This window comes from Magallana gigas, chromosome 4 (genome assembly GCF_963853765.1).
Source record: "Magallana gigas chromosome 4, xbMagGiga1.1, whole genome shotgun sequence".
Taxonomy (NCBI): domain Eukaryota; kingdom Metazoa; phylum Mollusca; class Bivalvia; order Ostreida; family Ostreidae; genus Magallana; species Magallana gigas.
The window spans coordinates 41,190,000-41,209,196 of NC_088856.1; the positions used below are offsets into that span (position 1 = coordinate 41,190,000).

Genomic DNA, 19,197 nt, shown 5'->3' on the forward strand with positions numbered 1-19,197 from the left:
GACGATGTTTGTATTAATATTAATGTTGATCAATTTCATTGTAATAATATTACTATTTATTGATATAATGTCAAATTAAAATGTGATATCTAAATAAAAGAGTAATCACCTGAAAGTTGTCTTTCAGCCTCCTCTTTTTATTCAAACTAGGACACAGGCTACTCCCAATGTAGAAGAGGAGACTTTTCAATAACACCTGAAAATAAGATCTCGGGGATCTATATAAACTTAATATCATAAATCTCCGTATGACAAAGAAAATGCCTTTACGATATAGTGCTGGAGTGTAATGATAATTCTCTTTGTTTGGTATACTTGTCTAAGCACAATATTGACCAGATTAAAGTATACTGAAAGTTCTGGAAAGCAATTATCAAAAGAATTTTCTTCATTAAAGTTTTAGCTTGGATTTCAATAGTGTAGCTGTTGTCAGCCCGTTAGAAACCAACTCGGCGTTCTACTGTAGTACCAAACATTTTGAAACTTTTTTTGTATTTATTAAGGACGACAGACCATATTTGTCTTTGCGCAGATTTATTGCACACCTAAAAGGGGTGATTGTTACGAACATTGAATTCTCAATATTATGTCACAATCACAAAAACCCAATGAAAAATTCCTTATGATACAACATATAGCTGCTCAACGCCAACAACACACACTTAAGTATTGCATGTAGGGGACGATCTTGCTTTTTATTACACATGCTGAAATACGCTTTTCAAAATGTTTTAACATAAACAAATTTTGTCCGGGGGTGTCAAAAGTTTGTACTGATTTTAGAATTAGCTTACAATATTTATAAGCATCTACATGGATAACTTGACAGAGTTTTAGCCAGTGAATAAAACATTTACATTTGTAAACAGATAGCCATACTATGACCTTGAACTGCTAGTATTCCGTATTGGTCACCATGATACTTAAGCAGTTAAGTATACCTAGATACTACGCAATGAATTGTGGTAAGTATAACTAACAGAATGGTCTCTGCGACTCTTGTAGCACTGCGTAGTATTCCTAAATGATGTTATGAAACCAGGTGCATAATACGGGCATAATAAAATCCAAATTGAGAGTTTATAAATAAGTGTCATATTTGGCGATTCTATATCTGCAACGGTAGCTCTGGTACTCTATATTGAGTCATGTATTGCATATTCTATACTACCTTTGTAACCTTTTAGCCATGTATGAATAAATGTATTATGAGTAAGTGATGCCTTATACCTATGTGGAAGACTGGATGCCTTATACCTATGTGGAGGACTGGATGCCTTATACCTATGTGGAGGACTGGATGCCTTATACCTATGTGGAGGACTGAGAGACCCGGAACTCGGAGACTCAAAACCTGCATACATACTCTTTGATAGACAGTTTTGATAGTTTTGTTACTTTATTTAGAAATAAAATATAACTGTGGAATTTGAACACTAAAGATTCACTCATGATCATTGTAAATGGGCTGAACTGGTCAGAACTTTCATTCATTAGTAAAATGTTACATAAACTCCTGTAAAACGATGTTAGATAAACTTTTTAAAAACAGAATTGTATTTTGGGTTTTGATTTCGCTTATACTGATCTTTGATTTGGGCTGCTTTTAATTGGTGTAATTTGACTACACAATCACGCTCATTAATAAACTATTGGTGAAATAAGTACTAGACTTCGTGGTTACTGAGCTTGAGACGTATCTCCAGGAGATAACTACGGTAGAAGGTTTACACGAGCATTCTTGGTGCCCATGACCAGAACTAAGCGAAGTTGAAAACAAAATAAACAACTTGTCTAAGCAACCAATATGGCGACAGGTGATGGGTTGGATAAAAAGAATTTAAAATCAAATGGAGCAATTAGAAAAACAACTAGACACGATCTCGTTGCGAGCAACGAGGAGGTCTTCCGTCCGATTTTTAGAAGAAAATATGACATCATCTACTTTGATTTTCGACAACAAAACATGATATGGAAAAAGAAGTGAAGTACTAATGCTTTATTGCATCGCTTTTTATAAGTTCCATTACATTGCTTTTTTACATGCTTGAATTTTTTCCAATTAAGATTGAAAAGATTAATTTTGTTTACATCTGGTCCCTAAAAACCCTAATTGGGTAACGCAAGAGAAAATCATTATATTGTAAGGATATAGAAACGTATTATACCTAAACTTGCATTCATAACCTTTCACAAAATGGCTCTCATTAAAGGGCTAAAGATAATTTTTTAGAGCCCTTTGATCCCCTAATTTAAGGGGCCAGCCCCTTTTTCTTGGAATCAAATGAAAGGAGATTTAATTATGAAAACATTTTGTCAACAACAAATGTTTAGAAATTCGTTAGCGTTCTGGAGATATATGAGAAAGAAGGTTTAAGGGGCCGATCCCATATCTCCTTATAGGGACCGTTTGGCGAAATTTTGAAGGCTGCATATGATTAAGAACAGCTTTTCCTCTGTATTGCATTTCAAAATATTTTTCCTTTCTGAGATATAGATGATCAAAATTTGGGACTTTTTGTCCCTAAAAACCTTTAATTACGAAATCCTTACATTGCTTGGATGCATAACTGTGAGACATATTTGCTTCTATAACCTTTCACAAAATGTCTCTCAGTTAAGGGCTACAGAGTAAAGATTTTAGAGCCCTTTGGTCCCCTTATTTGAGGGGCCAGCCCCTTTTTCTACATATTAAATGAAAGGTCATTTAATTCTAAACAAATTTTGTTCAACAAGTGTTTAGAAATTCGTTCCCATTTTGGAGATATATGAGAAAGAAGATTTTAGGGGCCGATCCTTTATCTCCTTATAGGGACCGTTTAACAAAATTTTGAAGGTTACATTTTGTTAAGATCATTAATTTGAACAACTTTTCCTCTGTATTGCATTACAAAATATTTTTCCTTTCTTAGATATGGGAGATCGAAGTTTTGGACTTTTGGCCCCTAAAAACCCTTATTACGTAATACATGACAAAATCATTACATTGCTTGGATACATAACTGTGAGATAAACATATTTGCTTCTATAACATTTTACAAAATATCTCTCAGAAAAGGGCTACATATTAAAGACTTTAGAGCCCTTTCGTCCCCTTATTTGAGGGGCCAGCCACTTTTTTTTATTTCAAAGAAAAGGTCATGTAAATAGAAACTTTTTTTACATTACATGTCTTAACAAAATATTTTTCAGAAAAGAGATAGTTAAAGAAAACCAGAAAATATTATGACTTTGTTTAATCTCAATTTTCGGGTCCACGCGAGCTTCGACGCTTTTTGCGATCGAAATGATTTTTAACCTTCATGCACATTTTCAGTCTTCCGTCTACCATCGCTGAAAATTTCAAGTTTATATCTGCTATAGTTTAAGAGGAGTACTGCCGACAAAATACCCCTCTGAAAATCGATAAAACGACTATATCTCAAAACCGGAAGTGACGTCATCAATAGAAAAAATTTGCAATACGGTTCATATCATCATCTATTAGATCTGAAAGTTTTATGAAAATCAATTGAGTAGTTTTCGAGATCTCGCATGCACAAAATTTGTAAGAAAAAAAAATAATAATATAGAAGAATAGGGAAAAAGAAACAAAGCAATAACAATAAGGTCTTCCGTTGGAAACGGAAGACCTTAATTCGTGGGGTTTGTTCAGAGTTAAGAATATAAAGGGCAAAAATCCTCAGAAAAAGAACAGATTTAACGAAACACTTTTAAAACATATTATGATACTACGTTGTATGAAACTCGTGATCTTCGACGCCGAGTCCCAAATCAGGATGATGATAAAGATTTTTTGCATTGGTCAAGTTTAAGCTATAACAACCGCACTCTCAGTGTCCATATCTTCTGTGATAACTGTTTTTGATGAAGAATGCTCAACAATTTAAACAATGGATAAAAGAAGTTGAAATTGTGGGTCACCTTGTTCCTGTCTTTATCCATGTTCTACATATGTTTTTGTTACAAGTGTTCATGAAACTCTCAAACATGGTTACATCACAAGGACTTTATACTGCCATAAACATATAGATTTATTTGGTGTCATATCATCATACATAGAGAGAGAGAGAGAGAGAGAGAGAGAGAGAGAGAGAGAGAGAGAGAGAGAGAGAGAGAGACACAGAGAGCGAGAGAGAGAGAGAGAGAGAGAGAGAGAGAGAGAGAGAGAGACAGACAGACAGACAGACAGACAGACAGACAGAGAGAGAGAGAGAGAGACTAAACAGACTAAACGTGACAAGAACATTCTAGATCACGATATCCGATAATAAATTGAATACCGATAATCGATAGGGAAACTATCTGTCTAAATCAAATATGTGTAAGAAATATCCTACATAAAAATATCCCCGCATGCTGTTTTTCTAGAAAATCATACCGGATATTCTAAATATATAAAAACACTATTAAAATAACATTTCTTTCGATGAATTTTTCAATGGAATATTTATTTGGTATAAAATTTATTCAAATCTTATCTTTCTGATGAAACACACTAAAAGCAAAACTTTATACCAGTACTCTTTAGGCACCTGATTTTCATGTGCCACACCTGTACAAATGAAATGACTGCTTGTAGTATTATACAATTTTCACCCAGTGATAAACGTATCTCTAATTTGACAAATGCGTTTTAACAGCAACAAAAAAAATAATAATATATACGTAGTAGAGTAAATAAACAAAATATTCAATTGGTTTTTTTTTTTTTACTTCTATAGAATACGACACGTCCAAGCTAAAATTTGCACAAAATAAGTTTCAAAATTAAATAAAGAATGAATAATTTAATTCTGGTTGTAACGCGATTTCTGATTGGCTAAAAAATTATTTTATTTCGTATAAAGAATGTTGCCTACGTCATAGTAAGACTAACGTCAAAAACGTATCACTACGCCTGACGTTACGTTTGAATTTTGTACAATTTTGTTGCAATACTGCTGTTGTCAGAGGCAAAATCCCATCGTGAGCCCTGGACCGGTAAATGTCCTAGTAAAAATAAACTGGCGACTTCGAGAGAATAATGACGTATATCTCCGCTATTTTAAGACCCATCAACTTGAAATTCGGCATGAGTGTATTTCAGACATTACTTTTCTGAAAAATACATGCATATTGCGAGTGTTTTAAAAATTAATTGATTTATTAGGCTTTTAAAGCGAGCTGGTAGTTTTTTATTTGGGTCAGAGTTCGACCCCTTTCTTTATTTATGGTTACATTGAAATTAATGTTAAAACGGGCTTGGCCCCTGTGTTTTATACGATATAAAATGGTTTGAAACAGTTGACGCTTTTTTATAAACCGCGAAGCGGTTTATAAAGCGTAAACTGCCCCAAACCATTTTATATCGTATAAAACAAATAAATATTGAATTCATTCCTTAAATAGAAGGCCAAAAAAATTATTTGTATGAATATACATATTTCTGTATGTTGACAACTAAAATCGTTTTTTTTTAATTTTGCAACACAAAATCTAGAGTGCTTTTATCCAATACATGAAATATACGAGTATATGTATAAAGACAATTTGAATTTACTAATTTTGAAATATCTTATTTTAAAATGCATGCATACATATATCCTTAGCACATACGTACATGTGCAATAGCTATTTAACATTTTGATAAAATATAGTAATTATAGAATAATAATAATGCCGTGTAAATGAGTCAAAAAGTAGGTCTTACCAGGAGCTTGTGATGCCAATCACCATGATCGTATTAATTTGTTGATGCAATATTTATTGATGAAAGCGTGGTCTGAGAAATGAGATATGAGAAGTAAATGATAACGACGACTTATACTTGAATATACAGCTACATGTATGCACATCAAATTACACACATTATTGATTATGACATAACATATATCAAATTACACACAGTATTGATTATGACATAACATATTACGCCATAATTGTGTTGGTGTCATTTTTTTCTATTGACATGTGGATCAACATAACTTTGACAAACCAGGACAAATTTTGTTATAAAGCAATGTCATCGTTTCATTAAAGTGAAAATAATAATTTAAGTGTGAAAAACTATAAGACCTTCTGACATTCCAAGTATAGAGGTTGGTAGAACACAAGTGCTCTAGAACATTAAACAAGTTGCAATGTAAACATACTAGTTCCGTTACCCATTTTTTATCTGATATAGAACCGTTTTAACAAGTCCTTGGACTTTCAGTAGGATGTAACTATCTATCTCTTGCGTCAAAACAAGTAAAAATGACGCTGGTTTCAAGCGAAATATACACCGATTGCGTAGCCTTAGCTCAAAAGCCAGACAAATCTTGTTGATTTCAAAGAGCCATGACTGAGTGGCCTACAATGAAATAGAAAGACCTACGTCACAATGCTGTTAAACACAACTACCCAAAGTCCAAGCTCCTGTTAATATGGTTCTAATGGAGTTTTAGTGTTAAACATGAACTTTCGTATAAACGGAAGACATATTTTGAACTAATTTGTGCAAAGGTTTAACTTACAGTCGGTTTTTTTTATTTATCACTAAGTCATACCTGTATTGGTGGGTTGTTAAGGAACTTTCTTGAACTTATCATTCAAATAAATGTATGTATACCAAATAACAACGTAAATTTAACACACACTTGTAACGAATATAACGCTTCAAAGCTAGAGGGAAATATCGTAGCTAGAATAAGGAGAATATGCAATATTATTACGTATTGTCGCAATCTTTCTCATAATCACTTTTTGAAGTGAAAAAAAATTAAGTCTCAGTTCCGTCGATTTGTACCATTTCTGTATCCTTGTCAATATACTATAGTATATATCCATACATTCTGTATTTTTCCGAGTGAAAAATGATAATACTTCAAGTTGAATGAAAGTATCTTGGAATTTTCCCTTTCCTCTATTTCAATTACACTTCTTTCACAAGTATGTGTATTTTTTTTTCACTAGAAATCGTATAAACATGCTGCATAAATATCTTGGGACAGACTGAAGTCACTAATATCTATTTTAAGTACAATTTTTGAATCTCGATTGTCCGAAATATTTGACGATTTCCTGGCCTTTTTGACGATTTTGATACATGTATTTTACATACAAGGAAAGTAAAATTTCAAAATCATTTAAAAAGCCAGGAAAACGTCGAAAATTTCGGACTAGAATCTCAAATGCTGCATTATTTAATTTCCTCATTATACTTTTGTAGTACTGTTTGCTGTTCTCCCCCAAACAAGGATTGATATGTTGGTAAGCTTTTTATATTACAGAAAAGGGCAGCCAGAATTATTATGAATGTAAAATCAACTCAGAAGTGCAGCTGCTGCTGAGATTTTTAGCGTTCTAACGGATGCCTGTTCATCATTATTTCATATAAAGAAAAATTGTGCCAGTTTATATTTTAAAGGATATACATGCCACGTTTCTGCATGAATGTTTTTTAGCTTTCTTTCCGTCGTCAATTCAAGAACAACAATAGGCAATGCATCGGTGATCTTTTATATGTTCAAAAAGTATGAACAGAATTATTATAATTTAAGCAAACCTTTAAAGTAACACCAGCATTTTTAAGGAACCAGCTGCATGAATCTGTTAGATTATGTTTGCAATTCTTTAGATTTCATTTGGTTTTTTTTTTAATACGCATACGTACAGCAATATCATTCAAACAAGTACTAAACACTGAATCCTAATCCCATAAAAATATTTTTTTTATATTGATGTCCCTTATATAATGTTATGTATATTTTTTTTACCCATATTTACTTTCTATTTCTTTCATTTACGAGAATGTATCCGTCATTTCTTTCATTTTCCAGTGTCTTTAATTGCCTGTGGTACAGGAAACACTGCAAATCGGTTTTGTAATATATAGTCCAAAACATTTCATCAATGCTTATTTTGATATTTATAATTAATCGTACATTTATTAAAAAATTATAGAAATACAAGCAATAAGTAATCATTCTTTAAATATAATGAGAAGATCGGATACGATCGGATGTCACAGTGATCAAATCTATCATAACACTCCAGACTGCATTTGATCCTATTATCATACATGTAATAATGCTTAAAAAATGATTTTTATCAGTTCCAGAACATTTGTTTTATACAGAATCATGCACAAAGTGAAGACTTTAGTAGTTATTGTTACTAATTGTGCTATATCCTGTCTAAATTAAGGATAATAAATTATGATATAATTATCATCACATACATATAATTATATGTATTGCCTATTGTAACGGGGACGTAGTAATGGGGGGGGGGGCAGTCAAGCACAAGGTAGCATCGTTTTTTTAAGTGGTGGGCAGACTCGATCAACCAAAACAATCTAAACAAGCCCCCCCCCCCCCAAAAAAAAGGGGGGGGGGGTACTTCTCAAAATCATGAAAATCCTAAAAACCAGAAAGGGGGTTAGCGTAGTCTTATAACTTCATTTTAACCGTTCGTTTCCTTATTTTTACTTCAATTTATCACACTGTCCCAAATTACGTAGGGGCTAGCTGCAATAATGTAGCCCTCTCCGATTTTTTATATCTGATGTTTTACCTCTCCCAAAAAAAAAAAAAATTCGGGAGAGGGCTACATTATTGCAGCTACGTAGGGGCCAACTCCTTTATAATTCGGTTTTTTAAATTTTTAAGTAATTCTTTGCTGCGACAAAAAGTGCGGGGGGCATGTCCCCTATATATATATATAGAGAGAGAGAGAGAGAGAGAGAGAGAGAGAGAGAGAGAGAGAGAGAGAGAGAGAGAGAGAGAGAGAGAGAGAGAGAGAGAGAGAGAGAGAGAGAGAGAGAGAGAGAGAGAGATATTCAGAGAGAGAGAGAGAGAGAGAGAGAGAGAGAGAGAGAGAGAGAGAGAGAGAGAGAGAGAGAGAGAGAGAGAGAGAGAGAGAGAGAGAGATCCATTACTTGAAATACGGATTTCCAAGGTTGCAGTACTGGGTTTTTCCTATTAGACGTGGTCAATTTCAAACACCTGAGTGACGTCGATTGAAATTGTTTACAATCTCGAGGAAACCATTCACATGGCTAAATGTCAACATGTCGAAACTAAACCCTGGATAAGTATCTAGATCTCGCTGTGTAAAAATGATGCCATGGAGGAAGAGGAGGCTGTGTTAGAGTTTGAGGCAGTCCTTGGACACGGTTCCTTTGGCACTGTGTACTTGATAAAGGACAAGGAGAATCGAAGGGTAAGAAAGCATGTTCAGCGGGAATTCCGATTTTTCAGTTCGTCAACTTCTGATTTTAACACAGGATGGTGTGGAATATATGTAAAAGAACAACCGTGTTCATAATTTGAAAACATATCTTAGATAAAAATCATTTTACGCAAGAGTATTAGGTTTGGAAATTTTAGGGATTTCCCCTAATATCTCGGTGGACATTCGGCTGAGCCATTCTCTTTTAAGAAGTGGACAGGCATACTCGCCTACATCCTACATACTACATGTGGTGCCGGGTGGCAATTATTTTTACACGTGGATGTAGGCTATGCCTGTCCACTTCTCAAAAGAGAATATCGGCTGAACCTATATTAATGATCTTATCATATTCCAAATGTTAGGTCCAGTAAAACCCCCTAGATTTTATAGCTACATAGCTTAAATGACCTATACACATGTACACAATTTATTTACCTACCTGAAATAGCCTGTTTGGATATAATACCTCAATTGAGCAGGATATATAAATTTACAGTGCAAGATGGGAAAAATATTTATGAGCTGGTCGTATGATATCGCGGCAGTTAAATCAATTTTTGGGAAAATCTATCAACAATCAATACTGAAATATTTCCAGAAATTTTTTTATAATTGTGAGTTTCCTCTATTATATACCTCAATGATGTTCAGCATGCCTTTATTTACAATGCCTAAAAATATTCCGACCTCAAATGTCAATTTCAGCACGTGCTACTATATGTAAACAGAAATACTGCGATACGGTAGAACCCGCGATATGATAGAAAACAAGTATAAAGTGTGTCACAAGTTATTGTTTCCACCTAAATTTGAAAACTTTTAATAAATAACACACATGCTTGTGTACGAAATACAATTGAAATAGGTGGGAGGGAAATACCCCTTTAATGTTCAATGTTTTAGATATTAAAGTTCATACATACAGTCATGTATATTTACAGTATGCTGTGAAGAGAATCAACTTCCAGGGTCAAGAGTCAGAGAGAACTCAGGCTCTGAGAGAAGCCGAGCTCCTCTCTAAGGTCCGACACGAGCACATCCTCAACTACATCGAGTCATTTGAAGACGATGAGTGTCTAAATATAGTAACAGAGTACTGCGATGGCGGGGACCTTGAAGTTTACCTGCGGAACAGAAATGGGAAAAGTCTGCCGGAGGTCCGTGTGTGTCATTGGATGTTCCAGATAGCTGCCGGACTCCAGGTAGGATATTTTTTTATCTCATACATTTTAGGAAAGGAACCTTGCACTTATGTGAAACTGATGTGGCTTTTGCGTTGGGGAAAAATGTGATGTTTTAGTTCAAAGATTTGTAGTTCTTTTTTTCAATTATTTATTCTGATATTCCTGAAAAAGAACCTTAATATTTGAAAGGGGTTGAGGAAAAAGTTCAAGTGGGAAAAATTAGCACTAAAAATTTGGACCTTAATAATTATATAGTTGTAGGAAAAAAACTGAAAATAATTAAACCAAAAAATGTGCTCTACCCTTTTAAAATTACTAGTACACAGAGTAGTGAGACTTGAGGTCTGGGATGGAAAGGGGGGGGGGGGGTGTTCAATTCGCTCTAGATATTGGTTATTTAACTATTGAGCATGGTGTGTGGAGACTGATTAACATCATCAACTACATCACACTTTTGTCAAGGCAGGCTAGGCCTTTGACAGTGAATTATCATGTTTGCTTATACATGTAGCTAGTTTGAAGTCTGCTAATAATATAAATAAATGTAGAAAACACAAAAAATATACTACATGTAATTTATTATATATAGAAATACCAGTTACCCAAGGTTCTCCAAAAAAGTTTCAATTTCTACACATAAAAGTTTATCACATTTCATGTCCCATGTTTCCAGTATTGTCTTATTAAGGAAAAGCAAAATTTGTAATAGATCCTGCCCCCTGCAGCCGCATGAAGATTAAGTCCATGAATATCTTTGACATACAGTTATACCTGTAGTGTTGATTTAGTTTTGTTTATAATACTATACTAGTACCTCCATGGCCAGAAGATTCTACACCGAGACCTAAAGGCCAAGAATATTTTCCTGATGGGTGACCTATCCTTGAAGCTTGGTGACCTTGGCATTGCAAAGTATAGTGTATCAATTTATGCATTAGTATGTTTTTTATTCACATTTATATATACATGTACATGTATATCTTATAAGTAGTGATGGGCCGATTATCGCCGACAATTGAAAGTCGGTTGCTAAATGACTCCCGATGTTGATGATTGATTAAGATTTTCATAATCGATTGTTTAAAAAAAAAATTTAAAAAACCGTAATTTACGAAAATTCTTCGTACGACGACTTTTTTTCAAACATTAAAATGAAAATAGGTTTAAACAAAATGGCGACGCCATGTGCAAGCCTCACGGACAATGCAGATGCCTCAAATCAAGATCCAATTAGTATAGTAGGGGAAATAGTTAATTAAAAAGAAGACTACATTGTGCAAATGTTGACTTGCTCATTTTCTTGAAGAAAAACCTTGAAAGGTACTGGTGAAACACTGACGTTGTATGTCATGTGACTCGGTCAGTTGTGAACTGTCTAGTTATGATGCTAAAAACAGTTAAAATTGTTTTTGTTGAATGTTTTTGAAATGGGATTTGAACTCTGAATTCAAATTAATTCGTAACATTTTAAATTGTTTATGTTTATTGTTTGAAGTTTGAACTTGTTCCTATCTTCCTAGTTACTATAAATGGTACAACATAATTTTATTTTCTTATATATATATAGTTTTCTTTTATTCTAACCAGGTGCAGTAAATAAGATTGTATGTGCATAATAATATTAAATTTTATTAACATATTTGATTTATTTGAATAAATATTTGATAGCTTCAAACAACTGAAACAAGTACATGTATATTACTGTATATACAACGCAAGACGCAAGTTTTTGTTCAGAGAATTGTTTTATTCAATTAATCATAATTTTAAAACTTTCGATTATTGAATCAATTATACACTTTCGATTATTTCCGATAATCGATTATTAAAATTTTCCAATTTTCCCAACACTACTTTTCATAAAAATATAGAGTGAAGGAAGATGCGGTTTATGCTAGAAGGAAAGATTTTTGTATACTTATACTAATGTGTAGGTGTTATTATTAGGAGGTAAAGCTGTAAAATACATGAATTAATTTAAATGTACATGTATGTTGAACAGTAATATTAACAGTGTTTCAATACCTACCCTTTTATTTAACTATTAGATCTACCTGCTTTGAAAATAAACTGAAGAAGGATAAATTTTTTATTTAGAATAATTGTGAATTCTAACTTGCTGAATGCTTTTTAACTAAAAAAAAAATTACTTAGCATTTTTATATTTATCAAAACAGGTTACTGGAGCTGAACCAGAGTAAAGCTGAGAGTTTTGTCGGGACACCAGCGTATATGAGTCCAGAGTTATTCAAACACTTACCTTATAACCATAAAGTAAGTCTAAGTGTTACTGTGTAAAATTTCAATTCTCAATTTTTAGACTATATGATAAGGTTTTCGAAAAAGAAGAATTTAATGCAATGTATACAAATTTATCATGGTCTTCTTGGCTGTTGTCTTAGATGTACTTGATTGAATTTAATGTCAAGGGTTCTGTTGCTGTTTCAAAGGAATATGAATTTGAATAATTTTTATGTAAAATATAAAAAGTATATTCCAGTCATTATGAAAACAATATTTTCTAGACTTCGTCTGTTAGCCATTCAGTGAAAAAGCTCTAGACAGTTTATGTTTTTCATTGTTTTTTTCAACAGTCAGACATTTGGAGTTTTGGCTGTTGTTGCTATGAAATGGTTGCCTTGCAGAAAGCCTTTGGAAATGACAGCTTGTTTGCCCTTTGTAAGAAGGTTTGCAGTGACGAGGTGAGTGATAACTTTTTGTTCAGTTTTGAGTTTTATGCTTATATATGTATATAAGATGTAAACATGTTGTTGCATTGATTTATAAATTGTATTGCTGTTTTGAAAAGAGAAATAAATCATGTTTTCCATTTAATAGATTAATCAAGGTTATAAAAAAAAAATTATGTTTTCCTCATTTTAAAAAATGCAATAAAAATAGGCTAACTGTCTGAAGTTATGGAATATACTGCTTAAAAAAAAGGTAACTATTTTTTCTTTGCTTTATTTGTAACCTGAACTTATAATAACTGTTATCTTGACAGAGACCCCCTTTTCCTGCAAACTACAGTGACAGCTTGAAATCCATAGTGTATTCCATGTTGGATGAGGAACCAGACTGCCGACCCAGCGCGACAAACATAGTCAGTAACGTGTACATCAGAAAGAGGCTGGCAGAGGTGAGTAAGGGATAGAGAATGTGTTTTCCCAAAATTGCACTTCAAACATTTATAGCAGCAAGGAGGAATTAGTGATTGATAAAATGAGTATCCATAACTTTTATTTGCTATATCCCACTTCGTTTTTATTATTGCCTTATGTGTCGAACATAGGATAATACTGAAACCTGATGTAGATAATCAAATTTTTCCAAAATGATCCACTTTCATTATCCAAAAAAAGTCCTCTGTTAAATCAGATACCACCATGCATTTACTAATTTTTTTCTAATGATTATCATGAATGAAGTCTCATTTGTTTTGAAAAGACATTAATCTGTTCTTAATTTGTTTATATCCGACAGCCAATAGATAAAAGTAACTCTCCAGACAGACAACATAGAAAGCATCAGCCCAAACTGAAGGAAGGACAGAGCAAGACACACTCAGCGAGGGAGAGGAGGAGGAAAATGGCGGAACAGAAATACCAGACCATGTCTCACGCGTGGCTGGCCATCAAACGGAAGATAGACACATACAGGAGAGAAAATCAACGAAAAAGCATGAGCAGAACAATGGAAAAGATGAAGAAGCTAAAGTTGGGTTCAGTCAAACAAGAGAGTTCTGACACAGACACTGGCACATACAGTAACCATAGCGACACAGCAGACTACGACGAGGATCCAATCAGATTCTTGCTAGGGGATGATGGGGATGAAGAGGGTGAAAGTACGCTGGTTATTGAGAGGGTGCAAAGGTCGAATGCCAGAGGTCATCGAAATGGAGACACAGGGTCACAGTGTTCTAATTTTGAGGATGATGTGTTTGGTGTTCGGGAGCATGTGGAGAGGTTGACTGTTCATCCACACCAGGCTGCTAAACTAATGGTGCACGGAATGAGAGACCAGTTGACTCCATTCCAGTATAACGGGACACCTTTTCCAGTCAGGAGGCAAGAATCGGATCCCACCTTAGAAGAATCCTCATCTGACAATAAAGTATGAAAATGGGATTTGCACATATTCTTAGTTTCTTAAATCACTTCATACAGTTTTTCATTTACAGCTTTAAGTGCAAGAATGCAATTTTTTTTTTAACTTTATTGTTTAAAGAGATTTCCTATACCTTTAAGACTTATTTGCAGGGTACCCAGAGAACAAAAAAGAAGAAAAAAATTCTTTCCAAAATTGCAGATGGTGAGATATTTAGATTATTTGGTTCATTTTCATCTTCACTTTATCAGTTTTTTGTTGACTGTGAAAAAGTAAAAGTATAGTGAACAGTGCATGTTCTTGAAATATTTCAGAAAAAAAGAGAATCGAGAGCAGCAGTAGTGATACAGGGATAGGGATGACCTCAGGGGAGTCCTCACCCACGACACAGAATGTAAGTACAGCCTCAACTCATTCCCCTATCCCCTTAAAAAACATTTCATCATCTAGATCCTCATCTAACACAGGAAGTGTAAGTCAATCCATCCCCTCATAGGAGTCCTCACAAAATAAAGGTGCACTCTAAAATCTTTCTTCATAAAAGACTAAAGGAGTAATAATCCCAACACAAAGTATACAGTCTGCATCCATCCCTTGACACTTTTGATATTTTTTTTACATACAATGCAAAATGTAAGTTCATATACTACCCACTCCTACCCCTCAAAAAAGATTGAGTCCTTACAATAAAAGATACTAGTGCACCTACAATTACACCTAAAAATCTTAATACCCTAAAAACGTTATTACGTTTTTGAAATTTTTTTTTTTGGTTGTTTGATTGACAGGTGAAAGGAGGCGGGGACTCCGTGCGACTTTTTACACGCGGACAGGAAGTGAGCTTTAAGAGAGGCCTGTCCAACAGTAGTGACGAGAGGGAAGAGAGGTAGATAACAGCCAATAGGAACATAATTAATTTGTTTGCAATTAAAAGTCATGCTGATTTGGCATTACATCTTGCAAGTTTGTGAAAATGATTGACATTTACCTTTATAGCACTGTAAGAGAGAAATATGTTCCATTTGAAAAGAGAAAGACAACTGATACAGTCAAAGGAATTGTCGGTAAGTTTTCAATTCTAGTTAATATACATGTAAAATTGAGATCTTATAAAGACATCCAGTGTAAGTTTTATTGCATGTTTTTTTTTTAATTAAATGAAGTAGTATTTACATTGTACTTTAAAATGAGATCAGATGTTGGGTCATGTTTAAACTTACTAAAAAAAGGTCTTAATTGATCCGAGTCTTAGTTTACAATAGGAATATATTGTGAAAAAGTGAGACCAAGATTTAAAAAAAATGCATTAGATTAATAGGTATTTATTTTAAAAACTTTGTTCTTATTAGTGTATTCCCATTATTGTTAATTGTTATTTTACCAGACAAAGAAAACACATCCTCAGCTTGTAAGTCTGCACAATGCATTCATTGCATGTCACCACACATGATTATCTTTCGCTCTAATGACATTCTACCTTCTTAAGTGTATGTCACAGTCCTCAATTCATTACTATGGTTTCCGTGTCCCTAGTGCCACTGATGAAAACTTCACTCTCTCAACTTTTGAACTTTTGCCAATACAATGTTCTACTGTAAAAGTTGTAAAAATGCAGTATGAATTACACGCCCTTCATTAAAAATAAATAAATTGACTGCAAATAAAGGTCACAGTGTATTAAATTTGTAATATGTAAGTAAATAAACTTCAAGTGTTTTTTTCTGGTCATCAGGAGATGTTTTGTTGTCTTGAAACTTTTATTCTGTCGCACAATGTGTTAAGGTGGCTCACTACACCGTAAAATATTTTCTTTAATCAGCAGAAAATTACATGTACTTGATTATGATAGATATCATTATAGATAAGAAGTTTTTCAGTCTAATAGGCATAGAAGTGTGCAATTTTGGAAAGAAAATTACATTTTCAAAATTTAATTCAGTTAACATAAACAAAAGCTCCATGCGGATTTGAACTCATGATCTGTGGTTCAGAAGCCCAATACTTTAACCACTGAGCTACAACGATATTCAACCTTATCGAATATACATGTATTATAAACAGTTTAACAAAACATTTAAATCGCCATCTTGTGACGTAGTGTCTTAAAGAGTATAAGTCTAGGTGTAGGGAGGTACCCTAAGTATAAACAGCATAAAATTCATTAAACAACCCAGTACATGTAATTTTATTAGTTGTTGAAGCAGTTTTTAAGAATACATTAAATTGAACTAAGTTAAATTCTTTGAAGCTACTGAAATGTCAGTTTATTCTAGACTTTTATTTCTACTTAGAGATAACCCATTTTGCTTCTAAAAAGCTGCTTTTGCAAGCAAAATTGTGACTTCTTACATGATAGGGTTCCTTGTAATGCTTTTGTTCTCTCTGTATGTCACACATACACTTGGCATTTTTCCTATGTTTGTGACCAGTCTTAAAGCACACAGAATTCTACTACAACTTTTACTCAACTATTCTACTTTTTACAAATTACTTGTAAATTTTTTAATATTAAAATTCGAAGACATGTAGCACATTTCCATTCTGTGTCTGCTGAAATTCTTCTATGATTCCCAAGCTTTAATCTAAACATGAGAAGATATTATGTGCCATGTTCTCAAATAAATCAATGTCAAACGATTGTTGTGTTGTCATTTTAGTTAGAACCATAAGGATTTTTTTTATTGATTCAGAATATTTTATCTAAAGATATTGTTACTGATATTTCAGCAATGATTGGAAACATGGAATCTGAATCAGTTGTGTCAGAAATCAGCAATATTCAAAGGTAAAAGAAATTGTAGTTGAAGTTCCCTTTAATATTTAATTAAATAAACAACACAACTTTATACATGCTGACTAATAATCAGATCTAACAGATAAATTTCAATCAACAGTCAAGTATTCTAATAGCCTAAATTAATAATATTGGATTTATAGATTTATGGTTGATTTGAATAGTATACATGTTTGCAGTTTTGTTGCTTTTGTCCTATATTTTAAATATTTTAAAGAAATAAATATTCTTTGATAAATATTTGGTTAGAATTTTTAACCAAATCCAACCCAAGTTATCCTTGTGACTGTGTTTATTAGAATGACGTGAAGAAACTGTTGAATAATGTTTTGTTTTTTGGGGTTTTTTTTCAGTGAGATTGCTGACGCATTGGGCAAAGACAATCTACAGAAATGCTATGACGTCATGGCAAATGTACAAAATGACGATTTAGTGAAGGTAAATTTACAATTTTTGAGGAATATATACCTGGTCCATTTAAATGTTTTTGCATTTGTAGAATCACCATCTACACTTTAATTGTAGAATGTAAATAATAGAGAAGAATTTATTTTGTATATGAAACCAAATGTTAGTTTTACGATAATGCCTTAAATTTTTTTTTAGCTAAAGTTTAAGGTTGCTCACTTGTCTTACACTGCGATTCTTTAGAAAAGAAAGTTTACCAAAGAAACATTTGAATCTGTTTTCAGGCTTTTCTGACAGAAATTCTTGGACCAACCATGTTTGAAAAGTACAGGGACCAACTTTTCTACCTCCGTATGCTAGAGATTAGGTCTCACGTTACATCCTAGATCAAACGACATGTTAACATTAACATTAGCAGATCTGTTGATAATATATTGACGGTTGTGAGTTCTTATGCACGAAGACTATTTTGTTATTCCTGCCATAAATGAGTATTTATCAGAAATTATTTTTGTGGTTTTGTTTGTTTATATCCGGGTAACAACTGTTATCGAATTTATTGTAGATACATGATTGTATAGTAGTTTAACGGATCTTACACTTCAAATTGTCCCTGTGAATGCAATGATATTTAATTGTATTTTAACATTATGATTTTTTAATAAGTCAAATACATGTAGATATTATAGATCCGTCCAGTTCATTTACATGCTATTGACATAATGGTAAAATTTATGATGATTATATTATTATGTATTATGATACTGCTGGTTAGAAATCCATTTTCATCAATTGTTAAAAGTGATACATACATTCACCATCTTTATACGGTATACAGTGTTTTGCTTGAAGAGTATATGCATTTGTTTTTACAATATACTATACAAGTATTTTATTATTAGATTCAATACAAGTTTCTCCCTGCTACAAATGTCTGATGCTGCAAAAATAATGGTTTTGTATTACATGCATGTATATTGTGAATTTTTGTCACGAATATCATTTTTCCTACATTGCTATAATGTTGCTTTTATCAATCAAATTAAAGATCTATAGATCGCATACAGTGTTATACTGTCTGTCTACATGTATACGATTTTTAGAAATTATGAAATAGTCTATATTATCCAGACATTTTAATATTACAGACAATTAACACTTTCTCCATGTAAAACAATACTACTATATTTTGAACCATTTGATTTTTCATGACAATCATATTGTTATTTGGAGGAACTTTTTGGAAACCATATATTCTGAAACATTATTCTTACTCTCAGTGCCAAATTTGTGTAGTATTATTTTGCAAACATTAAACACGGTCAGGTTTTGATGGGAGAAATCTAGTATATAACTTTCATGTATATATTTTTATATATCTAATATTACATGTACAGTGTACATCAGTGCCTTGAATCTTATTGATCCTAAGTTGTATTTTAATGAGTTGTTCTTATTTTCTTGTGAATTTACGTTATCACATTTGCTATGCAACTTGCATAA

General features: G+C 33.0%; 1 protein-coding gene across 2 annotated transcripts; it reads left to right on the forward strand.

The window, feature by feature from the left end:
* Positions 1-8,962: 8,962 nt before the first annotated feature.
* On the forward strand, positions 8,963-19,055 carry LOC105336215 (uncharacterized). 2 transcript variants are annotated; one of them, XM_066082463.1, is made up of 15 exons: positions 8,963-9,186; positions 10,140-10,400; positions 11,194-11,294; positions 12,560-12,656; positions 12,977-13,084; positions 13,387-13,521; positions 13,866-14,498; positions 14,645-14,696; positions 14,807-14,886; positions 15,281-15,378; positions 15,489-15,556; positions 15,877-15,900; positions 17,220-17,277; positions 17,640-17,724; positions 17,979-19,055. In XM_066082463.1, exons 1-15 carry the CDS (start codon positions 9,091-9,093, stop codon positions 18,078-18,080), a joined length of 1,998 nt encoding a protein of 665 aa, XP_065938535.1. In that variant the 5' UTR covers positions 8,963-9,090; the 3' UTR covers positions 18,081-19,055. The 2 variants fall into 2 exon arrangements, with proteins under 2 accessions (XP_065938535.1, XP_065938536.1); XM_066082464.1 differs by lacking the exon at positions 15,877-15,900 and having other exon boundaries at positions 8,964-9,186.
* Positions 19,056-19,197: the final 142 nt, after the last annotated feature.